Genomic DNA, 13,281 nt, shown 5'->3' on the forward strand with positions numbered 1-13,281 from the left:
TTCAAGTTTATATATTTGATTAGTGAAAAAAAAGGATTTTTTTTTTTAAAATTATGTGGAATTGAAAACAAAAAACAAAACAAAAACACTCTGGCTTTACTTTCAATGATGTATAAAAACCAAGGAATGCATGCTTTTGAAGCACTGTTTGGTGGCATCTTCTCTCTCTAAATGATAGCTCCCTGACTGACTTTAACACTATGCCCATGAACAACAACAGTATATATATAAATGAAATATAATTAATAATAATAACAGTAATATTTGATGAAAAACTCTGATGTGAGGATAACTGTAATATGTTACTTTACATTTTCTGACATGATTGCATTTCAGTATTAAAAAAAATAATAATAAAGGCCTTTCTTTCTTTGGTGGAACTTGTAAAAGATTAGCTCATGACTTCATCTCTTTCTTTTCATGTGTTTGATTTAATCCCTTTGCTCTTATCTCAAGTTTAGTTTAACTTAATGGTAACATTAATTAGCAATGGAATCTTATGTGGCATCTTGAGCTAATAATCACACTGTTACTCTATATCACAAGATAACATATGTTTTCATTTCTCTTTAAAAAAAGGGAATTTATCCTAAATTCATCTACAAATAGTTTAATAAAGTTAATAAGTGGAATGGCTTTTGTGTTAAGGTTATTGACCTAATTTGGCTATCACTAAAGTATTTGCATTTGACTCTAATAATTAATGAGTTATTTTCACAGTGTGGGAAAAAATATATTATCTTCAATTATTATATGGTCTCATTTGGATCTATATATGTATATATTTTTAATATTTATCTGAACATTTATTAATTGAAATATAACTTGCAGTGGAAGTTGACATGCAGAGTGACAACAACATTAATGAATAAAACAAAATAAATAAAAAAGAGGATCTACCAAATTGAACTCTTGGCTTTACATTTGGGTTACCAAATTTGGCAACCATTGAAGTGTATTCTAATGAATTTCACACCCATAATTATTGTTGAGTGGCTAACACTAGCATCAATGAATCAAATATATATATATATATATATATATATATATATATATATATATATATATATATATATAACATAATATAATGTTTGTGTTTAAAGAGTATGAACTAAATAGTTGCACAACAAATAAATATAATATTTTAAGGATAATTAAGCAATTAAATTGACTACACCAACAAGTTATCATTAGTTTTCCACCTTCCTTTTTGGGCATTCAAACCTTATCCCCACCTTAAAGGAAATTAAAAAAAGGGAAAAAGATGATTAAAAAAAGATTAGGAAAAAGTTTTATTAGGTTGAGAACTCTATGTAAGCTATACCCATTTTCCTCCTTTCTCTATCTTTTTAGGTTTAACACTCTTATCCATACTTTTGGACAAAGCAATCCCTATCACTGCCATTTTCACTGGGAATATTAGAGAGAGAGAGAGAGAAAAAAGATAAAAAAATAAAAATAACTAATTTATGAGAGGGACAGATAATATATCAAAGTGTTCAGTAATAAATCAACATCTAATGATTTAAGCAGAGTGATTGGAACATACACAGAATTGCATGGGAGCCACCACCCCATCATGGGGCAAACAATATTATGTGTATATTTACAAGAATTTTCTTTTGTTGATAGATAGCCAGCCTAGCAATGTCAGCTAGAATCCTTGCATCAATTTGATTGATGTTTGATGTTTCCAATCACTACTCCCAAACAAGATATTACAATCTTACAAGATGACAAGAAATCTCAATTAAACATATCATGAATATGTACTTATATATATTTATGTAGTAAATATAAATAAATCTAAATCAAGACATATATGCTGGGCATACATAGTTGTTGCTCTCAAGGGCTATAACACAAGCATCATTCTCTCTCTCTTTTTTTCCTGCATTCTTCTATACTGAATTACTGTGTTATTTAACTAATGACCATTTAACGCGCCGATCAGTGGAAAGTCTTGCTCCGATTAAGTCGTAGTGCCTTGCATTGTATGGTTGTGGTAGCGAGAAGCATTTTATTGATTCTGTACTTTATCAAGGCAGTTCTTGAGATCCCTGTATTCATCAGTACCCGAGAAATCGACAGCCTGAAGTAGAAGCATCAATTTAATCAAAGAGTAGAAATAGGATTGACTAATACAATGTCAAATGATCTTAGCCAAATGTAGAGCATGCTTCAGATTTCAATTTGAAGTAAACAATACAACAAACTGTGAGGTGTAAACTAAATCATTCATACTATTATGGCATTAAGAAGAAGAAAAAATTGCAGAAAAACAAGATGATCCACAAAGATTTTGGAGAACATATTACTATGAACATATTGGAAAGAAGCATATTGATGTTCCGAGGAGAGATATTGACAAGATCAGGTTGACTTTCGACACTTTAAATAAAGCCTGTTATCAAGGTCTTAATTCGCAGATGCTCACCATTCATATTAAACAAGTACTAAATTCATAATTAAGAGATGCAGTGCAGTTTGATTATTCAATACCAAACAGATAGCTTACAAGTCAACAGCATATATGAAATGTACAAGAGAAGTTCACCTGTTTTATTGTGTTGCTTAAATGTCTCTCTGCCCAGGCGAGTTCTGAATGGTTTCCAGTTGACAAAGCAATTTCCATGCAAACCTGGCATAGTTGCAAAGAGGCATGGGCAAATTTTTTAAACCGCTCCACATCATGCCACATATCCGATCCCTGAAAGTTATAGCAATGAGAACTTTTCGAAACTAAATTGGCCAAGCTTATACACATTTCCAGTGAAGCATACTTGGATTAATGTTATAGCCTGATTGATTCAATTGACCTGATTGTTTAAACATCAGAAAATCTGATAAGGTCTTCTAACCAGGTAATCACATGATTTATAGTGATAATTTAGAAGGGTCGGTCTGTTATAAAAGCATGCAATAACTTCACGAACCATAAATCCATATAATCATTAAAACTTAGATCACAATACAGCGTGATAAAAGTTAAAGACTTAATAATGGATTTCCATTTCTCGAAATTACTTTGGAAACTACAGAAGTAATAAATTGGTGTTGCATCAACTTTGAAAACGTTCTTATGATTAGTTTGCAAGCATGAAACCCATGTCAGACATACACTTTAATTAAATAGTGAAACACTGTTTCATCAGCTCAATAAGCTTACAGTGAAGACGGAAATCATATACATGTTTTATAGATAAAAATGTTAAAAGGGTAAAAATAGTGGCAGTGCAAATGGGTGACATACAGGGACATAGAAATATGAAGGAGACATGCAACATGAAAGTAGATACCTGGTATGACCTAATTTGCTTCAACAGGGCTTCTTTACACATAAGTAGATCACCTTTAATTTTGTGCCACCTCGCATATAGGCCCCACAACCCTTCACTCCCACCACCTCGAATGGCCTACAATGAATGAAATAAATAAACTGAATCACAAATCAAAACTTTGTTTATCAACAATAATGGTAGGACAATTACTTTCAACAATAAGCAATGACCTGAAAATGCTCATAAAAAATAGCAAATCAGTGCCAGCTAAATTCGTAACATAAACAAAAGTGGCTCTAAAAGCATCAACCCACCAGCTGCAGAATATTGCCAACCATGCCAACCAAGAAATCTATTTCTCGTGAATTTTCAGGGGTAGAATCTTCGTCAGAAGTAACCACAGGCTGGGCGGACTTCTCTTCAATCTTCTCCATTATTTTATCCAATAGTTCAACATCAATACCTTTATTTCCATGAAGCTCTAAGACCTTTTTTATAGCCTCCAAAGCCTGCAATGAATTATAAGCAGTGACCCCAAAGATAGTGCTACTAAATTAGAATTTTCAATTAATTTTCAAACAACATCATGAATAGTAACCAAAATCAGACAATCTACAAAAAACTAAAGATTACAGTCATCCTCAAAAAATTATAGGCATGTCCTTTGTGAGTCCACCAGCAGATGAATTGTCTGTAACACAAAATACTGTCGGTTTGGGTAAGAACACAACTATAAGAGGCCAAAGGTGAGATTTCGTCTCCAGAAGGATGAACTATACTTATTTCCCATAAAAGCTTTCTGAACTGAAGGATTTAAAAGATGAACACACTAAAAAAATGACAAGAACAGACTAATATAAATTCATAATAACTAACTTCCAGCCTCGTAAAATTAAACTACCTTACAAAGTTATTAGTGCTTTAGCATGAATAAACTCAAGTGCCCAGTCTTTCATCCAATCATATAATTTCTATAAAGATATTCTTTTTTTTTTTTTACCCATTTAATGAATTAAAAGTGACTGATTAACCAACCAACATGCTCACTATTCCCAGGCACATTTCATACACATATTGCCTTCGTACAGCCTCCAGATCTGAATGTACATAAAAGCTACTGCAGAATTTATCCTTACAACTCCAAAGAGAGCATATGTTCAGAATAGTTTGAACGAGAAGCACAATCTATTCAAATCAAGGGTGTAACAGATTTAAAAGTGAAATCTTTTACAAAATAACCTAACTGTCAAAAACATTCTTGAAGGTTTCCCCACATATGCTTATGGGTTGCGGACAGGAAAACTTATATTAGGATAAGAAAAGAACATGAGAGAAACATCTGAACAAAGCCATGACAAGGAAACATGAAAGGCTCGGATTAGCAACAATTAGGACATTAAAAAAAATGCTTGTTGAAGACATAAAACAATTTTGCCAATACAGAAAATATAGTGATACACTACAACACAAGCACAAACAATGATGAGAAACTCACATTAAAAACTGGAGATTTATCTGGATGCAAAAAGAGAATAAACAAATGACACCAAGAACATCACACCAATATAAAGAAAATGTATCTGAAACTCTTCTCAATAAATCAAGGAGCACTTTTGTTGGTCAAGCAAATTGCATCCTCTAAACAATGCAAATTAACCCTCATGTATGGCCTAGTTTATAATTAGTCCACACACCCTTCTACTCAGATAGTAAGCAAAAAATAAAGTAATAAACAGATTATTCATGTGTAATATGCAATGAAAAAAGAAGAAATACCTGCCCAATGTTACCTATGTCAAAAGCAACCTTGCTATAATTTGCCCAAAGTTCCCAACGGTTCCTCCTGTACAAACATCCATCATCAATTATGCAAGGGTTGCTATCATCAAAAGATTAAAATAAAATATTAACAGCAAATACTTGAATTTCAGTGCTTCCTTGAAAGCAACGAAAGCTTCTTTTGTCTTCTTCTTCTTCAAGTGCCTGCCAGTTCATGCCATTCATGAGTTATAACTGAAAAGTTAAAAGAAACAAGAACTCCTAAACATCTAATACACTAAATAAATCCAGCAAAAGATTTGTCTAAAGACAGCCACTGAACTGTTACCGGAGAACTGAGCCAACTGTTATACAATCAATATATAAAGCTTCAAAAATATATTCAACGAGCATGATCACAAGTTGCAAATAAACCATGCTTTGGGGGGAAAAAGCCTCAAACAAATAAATTAAAAAATAAAATAAAATAAAACATTCTTCCAATTATCACTGAAAGAATGAAAAATAACACAACTCCAGAAACTGGAAGCAAATGAGGCTCTTTGCAAATGTCAATATTACATGATGGAGACGAGATTTTAAATATGCACACACACTAGAAACACCCAAAAAGTCAAATAAGGAGGGGACTTACAAGCAGGCAATATTGTTCCAAGCATCTCCATTTTCAGGATCAAACAGCACTGTTTGAGTAAAACCATCTACAGCTTTTTCATAGTCTCCAGCCTGCAAACCAATGGTAACAGATAACTGCACAAAGTGCCCTCAAGAAACTAAAATCTGTTTCTATCATCAAAACTATTACCAAATAAAGAAGCTTATGATTCTCAATAGCATTCAATTACATATGGAAAGATTTTAGCTGGGATTCAGAGATTAGAAGAAGCCATATACAAAATTGCGTTATTACTCAGAAGATCACCTTTAATGCAGCAAAACCAAGCGCAAACCAACCTTCAGGATAGAAGGAATTCTGGGCCATTGCAGCTTCCCTAGATATCTCAAAATGTGTTAGTATATAAAACCAGTCTACATAGGCATTTTCTACATGTCTGACAAATTCATAAAACCAAGATTAACAAATCATCTGAGCCATAGAATAACATACCATAGGATTTTGGATGTTTCATAGTCCTTCCTGTTGTATGCACTACGAGCTAGAGATCGCTATCATAAAAGGGAAAGTATCAATGAAAATTAACAAACAAAATAATGCCTACCAAATACACCACAATAAAATCATGCAAAGCTTCCACCTTAGCTCGAACCGACTTATTGTCTGAAACTTCCAATGCTTTCTCATAATAAGCATCATCATTAGTTACATCACCTAGTGAACACCTGAAGAAAGTAAAATGGTGAACAATATGCAAACTGTACTAACTTCCTCAAGGAAACCACAAAATGATACCACAAACAGTAGCCCACTGGTCATCCAAAAAGGGGATGTCATAGAAAAGAGAAAGGCCAAACTTCAAGGGCTCTTAGAAAACTATAGCAACAGCAACAGAAAAACATAATTTTCATATGAAATTTCAACCCTTTATGCCAATAATCCTAACAAACCAAAGCAATTAAGAAAATGAAAGATTAATGTTGCTGGATTTCAACCTAAAATTTAGGAGCTAAATTTATCTATCCAAATAAATGGGCCACAGAATTTAAGAGATAATCCAGCAAGATCTGCAACCTTATCTTGTGTGATTAAACTTAGGAACACAACAGATGGAGAAAATTTTCATCCTACTGGATTTAAAGCTATAATTTAAGTTTTAAATCTCAATACCCCTAAAGAAACTCAAGATCACTCAACCACAAATGTCTGCCCATAATCCTTGTTGGATGCCCCACCATCTGTAAAGCAAATAACAAGCAATCTATAAGGTTTGTGGCATAGAACAAGGCTATGCTTGGATGCTCGAGATCATTCCCTTGAGTTGGAGTTACAGAATAGATAGAAATGATTCACGAATAGGGCATAACCAAGTCCAATTTCTTAAATATTTATTTAACACCTTACAAATTCAATACAACTCCACCAAACATAATGGTCTACAATGAAATAGGGACCTTAATAGAATTTGACTTCTGATCACTGAATAGCCTGCAAGGCCTGCCAACAGTATATGGTGATTCTTTTACTCAAAATATTCACCTAAGGTAACCCAAATATTATGACTCTATACAAAAGATCAAGTCCAGAAATATTTAGGATCTACATGCATGGATACAATGCATGCGATCATTTATTTATCCATGTGCTCAAGACCACACCTCTCTCATCATCATATTTAATCACATAAACCAGGCAACCAGTATTTATGCATCTGCCATACAATGAACTCTATACTTATGTATTTCACAATAGATTTCACTGCTCTTCAAAATCACCATAGACCACTTAGATCTCAATTTAACATTAATTCAAGCTCAATAATGCACAAGAAGGCATGACAAGTATAGTTAAACTAAAGGAAGATGAGAAGCAAACACAATCCTACTTAACATGCCACACTGAAAACATGTCAAAAATGGCCTTAGCCACATACCATAGTTTTGGTTCTGTAGGCATCACAAGGAGTCTAGCATTGATGAGGTCAACAGCTGCTGCCTTTTTGTCTAGTAAACTGTCAAACGAGAATTGGCACATCATAATCCTCGAAGAATGGTTACAAATAATGACATTTAAAAGCGCTATGCAATAATGAATACCGGTAACAATAGATCAAGTTATCCCACAATTCCAGATCTTCAAAAATTTTCAGTGCTTCCCCAATCAGGCCACAGCTCACCAAAATCTCCCCATACTCTCTGACAATGGGGGAAGACAAAGGACACGTAAACAACAGAACTGAACAACAAATACATCTGATAGTGTTTCCTCTAACGTATGGCATAGAACAGTGAATTTAAAAAGATCATTAGACGTGCAAGGACAGGAGTAAATATTGCAACAAAAGAGAAAACCAATGCATACTTTCTCAATGCAGGAATTGCTGGGAAATAAACCCCGTATGAAAATTGAATCCTTTTCGCAACTACAGGTGAATCTGCTTTTACACCTTCTACCTAGATGAGTAACAAGAAACAATGACCAAAGTTTAGATAGTGTATGAAAACCTGAATGGTGGAACATGCTGGAGGAGTAAATAGAATTATCAGGTTAGATACATCAGGATGTCCATACACGCATAATAGATCAGTTCAATATGACCAGATCACATTCCACTAGGATAAAGTTCATCAGCCTATTGTACAGTGCATTCTCATCGACTTTGAATTTTAGACAAGTCATACAAATTAAGTCACTATCACTTCATATTGGATAAAATATGATGAATCAAATACCATTCTACATTTACTTTCCCATTAAAAGTAGACTAAGATGCCAAAGAATAGTGCATTATAAAGAGAATTGTACAATATCAGGAGAAAAAAAAACCTACCACTTTATCCATCATCAACAAGGCACGCTGTTTTGTGCGACTACGGGTGGACTCCCAACCAATACGCAATAAATCACAAAAATTTCTGATCTGAAAAGAAGTCCTGTCAGTTATAAGCTACAACAGCATAACATAAGCAACTTAAATCCATTTGTAGAGTTCAGAGTAGAACAAATAACTCTAACAAACATTTACAATCCTCCCACTTGCTCAGGAGTGCAAATAGAACCATGTGAACAGAATTCAGCAAATCCTTATAGCTGATCCATGTAGGGAAACTAGAAACATAACATCAGTGTGGCAACAAAGATCAATTGCAAAAAAATTTCATAAGGACTATCTTTTGACATATGAAACTATCAAAAAATCTTATGGATGCCTTTAAAAGATTTCAATTTATAGACATTTTTAGGGCTGATAGCTTCTTTTTAGTACCTTACCAAAACCTAGTCAAACAGACAAGACTGAACAACCTTGAACATTAGGTTGAACAACAAGAACACACTATGTAAATTTATCCACATGATTTTTACCACGTATCAACCAAATATGAAGTCAGTTGTCACCAAATGGAGATCATCAAAAAGATATTATCTAACGTTATTGCCATAGGAACCATCAACGTTGTCTAGCGTGGGAGAAATAGTATACATATTAATTCATGGAAATAAAAAAAAAGGCTATCAATTAAAAAGTTTTCGAGCACACCATACCTCATGTCTCATACTCATAAAAGTTATATCAGAACTCATGCAATAGTTATTCCAACGCCATAAAGTCTTAAGCAGAATCATATGAAACAACCTCATTACACTTATCTTGCACAACTTAACAAGTTTTGTTAGCTGAAGTATGATGTCAGAAGGGATGCAACTAATTTACCACGGAGCAGAACACATTAGGTAGCATACATTTACCAGTCACTGAGGTAGATAAGGAGAATAAGCAATGTATTCTTCTTAATTAATTTAAGCTAGTAATAAAGAGAGTGGCAATCTAGCAGAAAATGCTTCACAAACTTCATTTAACTAACTAGGTACAGAATTTAGGTCATTTGGAGAACTTGAAAACAAGCTTTCTGTTTTTTAATGCAAAACGAGAATAACTACCATTATGAAGGTAAAGGTGAAAATACAAGATAGACAAGAATAACAAAAACTTACAGTGAAGCAAGATTGTTGTTGAGCATCTATAGCTTCTATATATGGGGCCATTTCCCACCCTGTAACATGAATGAATCAGGAGAAGAAATAAAATCAAGAATAACAGAATACGTTAATGTAAAAGGAAAATAAATGAGGCGCTCATAAGACTGAGAAAATGATGAGGTAGACATATTGTATAAAATATCCACAAAAATAACAGCAAAACTGTTGCATACATATCCAATAAAGAGACACTGACTCGATAATTCATCCTCGCGACTTCTTCTCTTGAGATGTAAGCATTGTGCAAGCACCACAGCTTGTTGCATTGCAGTTAATGCGACATTTCTACTAACATTACTTACTTGACCATCATTATCATTTTCCACCAGTCTTGGCCTCCGCAATATATCTGAGCAATCAAGATGCCCATTAGTGTTTGGATCACCATTGTTATCAGAAGCATGGTCATTGTCTTGAGCCTGACTCGAATCTATTGGACTTCCGTTGCCTTGATTTTGATGATCAGTTTCTGAGATAAGTATCATTTGAGCCTTTGCATCAACCTGTCCCAAAGCAAAAACAAATTCCAATCAATAAATACTTGGAGCAAAGAAAATATCAACAGCCATTAAATACGACAAAACCTGGTGGGCAGTACGAAAGCCAAGAGCACCAGTAAGAAAAAGATGCAGTCCACATGCTTTTTCAGCAGAGTCAAGATAGGACCTACAAAAGGAGGCCATCTCATCAAAAGTACGGTTTATACAGACAAAATCTTGAACAACCCAACATGAAAAGATACTTGGCAACTTAATTCATACTTCAATAAGAGAACATTTGATATGCATCAGGAATGCCAAGGCCATACAAGGAAAAAAAAAATAGTACTTTTAAATTAACGCTAACCGATTAAGCTCCACAATAGACCAAAAGCAGTTGTTAAGATATCATGCCACATGTCACATTCATTTTTCATGTTTAAGTAGCTTTTGAACTTGATATCAGCCAAGGAAACAACTCACAATAACCAATATATGTATATATATAACCAAAGAGAAAACTTGGATTAAGAGCCAGTTTAGCACAATGTGCAAAAATAAAATATACAATGTAGTAAAGCACCAACCTTGAATTGTCAACTCGACCAAACTTGTATTCAAGAATCGCTGCTTCTAAATAAGCCATTGATGTAATCATCGAAGCTTCTTCAATGCATGACATAGAACCCCAATAATCCATAATATTCTCTGACTTGCCAAAATGAAGCAAGGTTTCATCCCTGAATATTTTTAGCAAGCCATACAATGAAGAAGATAGCTCATCTAATATTCTTTGTTGCAGAAGAGTGAGTCGGCAAAGCCACCATGAGGTAGTTCTGCAACCAATTATACCAGTGTCCATCACCGCCTTTGACAAGTCCCATAACTTGCTTAATAATACTTTCGCATAAACAATATACTGTGAATAAGCAACTCTATTAGAGCCTCATGAAGCACTAAAAACATAATGCAGCAGCAATAAATACCGTACAGAAATAGAAAACATCCCAGAAGAGAGAACATAAATATCAATGTCTCATCAGATCTATGGACATTTATCTTTACAGAAAATTGTCATGACCCTACAGGAGTAAATGTAGACTAGATAATACTCACGAACATTCCTCGTACATATTGGTAGTTCCATTCCCCTTAAAAGGAGCATGATAAATTAAAGTACCATAGATACTCCTTGTGATATATACCTCAAGCTAAATACCTAAACCATAACTAATATCCATAACTTTTACCTCACTACCCAGGGAGAAGACACTTCAGAGGATATCAATTTCCTTTACTTTCAAAAAGAAAATTCAAGGCTTGTTTATTTAGGTTGATTATTCCAGAATGCCATTTCACTCAAAATGGCACTTTAACCTTTAGCCTTTTATATATATACACCATAAACTCTCACATTAAACAAAAATTACTACTTTGATTTGTATTTTTTAAGAAAGTTCCATCACTAGGTCTCCTCTCAAATTCCCATTGTGCTTTCTTGAGTTCCAAATCTAGTCGTAAGTTTTTCAAAATCAGAAATTTTTTTTACAGAGATAGAGTACGCATTTTACTTATTCAAAGGAAGATGCAAGCTTTTCTTTATACTATATGCAAACCTTGCAAAATAAAAAAATAATAAAAAAATAATAATAATAATAACTTCCTTTCAAATGCTGAACTTTCAATGAAGCCATCCCCTACCTGGAGCAGAGAAAATTTCCCAAGCAAACCGCAACCAATGGATGTGATCTGATTCTGCGCCCAAGCATCCCACTGCGTTTCACCATTAACAGGCCACTCTTTCCCCCGAATCAGGACAGGAAAAGGAGAATAGTTCCCAACAGGGCTAAACAAAAAGGTTTCCAAACAGAACGATCAACACAAACATTTTAAAAAACAAATAAGTCTCAATTTTAAAATTGGCACATAAAAGAGTAGCGTACCCAGTGACATTCTGCTGGGTGAAAGCAAGAAGCGCAGCAACACCCAAGCACATTACAAGGGCATATCGGAACTCCACGTCCGAATCATCACCCCCGCCCTCGTCGAGGACCTGGAGCCAAGTCTCAGAATCCCTCCGCAAAAACCGGTCGATGTTCCTCTCAACTTCGTCGTAGAACTGGGAAGCTCCTTCGGTTGATTCATCGAATTCCCAAGAATCAGCGAAGCCAAAGAGTAGTTGAGTCGCCTCCGATGAAGAGAGCACATCAGCGTAGCGCCCTTGTTCGATGGAGTCGACGAGGGATTCTATGAGAGGGTGGGCGATTGGAGGCGGAGAAGAGAGAGGGTGAAAGAGAGAGCAGCGCAGGAGGCGAAGCTCGACGGCTTTGAGGAAGGAGGCACCTTCCGCCATGGCGCGCGGGAAATGGGAATATGGGTTTAGGGTTCGTGTTATTAGGACTAGGGTTTAAAGGCCGATGCCGGGAGAACACTGGATTGTGGGTAGTTTGGACTTTCTCTCCATTAAATAATATAATATTTTTACTTAAATAGAGCATTTTTAAGATATAATTATATGAACAGTGTCTTTATTTTTTTTTAAACTAATAATTTTAGTCAATTATTTTAAATCTTTTGGTTTTAATCTTTATACGTTTTTTAAACTCTAAACTCTAGTTTTGAAAAGAACTGTAACATATCTTACTTAAAAATAGAAAATAAATTAAAATGTTACAATTTGAATTAAAGATTAAAAATGACGATTAAGAGTCATATAGTGCCGAATGTAAAGATGAGACAAAGCAAAAAATCATGAAGATGATGAAAATGAGGAAACCTGCACATGCTTTGGATTCAACAGTGAAATCATAGAAGAAAGAAACACATTCATTGCTGCAAAATGGGAGCATTTCAGGGCAAGTTAGCTTCAATGGAGTATACCTGCAGAGATGGTGATTTTGCTGCTATCATGCTTGCTTCCATTTTCAAGCAAAATACGCATTAAAGAATGGCATGCATCCTAACATAATAGTAGCAGAGACATGAGTTGACTTCAAGAAATGGAACACTGACAAAAGTAACATAAATTCATACATAGACAAGCTTCCTTCCCTAAGCTCAATGAACCAGATACAAAATTTATAATGAT

General features: G+C 34.4%; 1 protein-coding gene across 2 annotated transcripts; it reads right to left on the reverse strand.

Moving 5' to 3' along the window:
• Positions 1–1,605: 1,605 nt before the first annotated feature.
• LOC120249552 (tetratricopeptide repeat protein 27 homolog) lies at positions 1,606–12,625 on the reverse strand. Of its 2 annotated transcripts, none has more exons than XM_039258104.1 (20): positions 12,137–12,625; positions 11,895–12,039; positions 10,781–11,112; positions 10,299–10,380; positions 9,911–10,217; positions 9,670–9,728; positions 8,507–8,596; positions 8,038–8,129; positions 7,773–7,871; positions 7,610–7,687; positions 6,317–6,401; positions 6,169–6,227; positions 5,983–6,052; positions 5,695–5,786; positions 5,202–5,264; positions 5,058–5,124; positions 3,596–3,790; positions 3,300–3,416; positions 2,558–2,710; positions 1,606–2,092 (listed from the first exon to the last, which is right to left on the reverse strand). In XM_039258104.1, the coding sequence occupies exons 1-20, from the start codon at positions 12,544–12,546 to the stop codon at positions 2,021–2,023; spliced, it is 2,667 nt and encodes an 888-aa protein (XP_039114038.1). In that variant the 5' UTR covers positions 12,547–12,625; the 3' UTR covers positions 1,606–2,020. The 2 variants fall into 2 exon arrangements, with proteins under 2 accessions (XP_039114038.1, XP_039114039.1); XM_039258105.1 differs by having other exon boundaries at positions 10,781–11,029; positions 12,137–12,273.
• Between the last annotated feature and the right edge of the window lie 656 nt (positions 12,626–13,281).

Source organism: Dioscorea cayenensis, chromosome 19 (assembly GCF_009730915.1).
Source record: "Dioscorea cayenensis subsp. rotundata cultivar TDr96_F1 chromosome 19, TDr96_F1_v2_PseudoChromosome.rev07_lg8_w22 25.fasta, whole genome shotgun sequence".
Classification (NCBI taxonomy): Eukaryota; Viridiplantae; Streptophyta; class Magnoliopsida; order Dioscoreales; family Dioscoreaceae; genus Dioscorea; species Dioscorea cayenensis.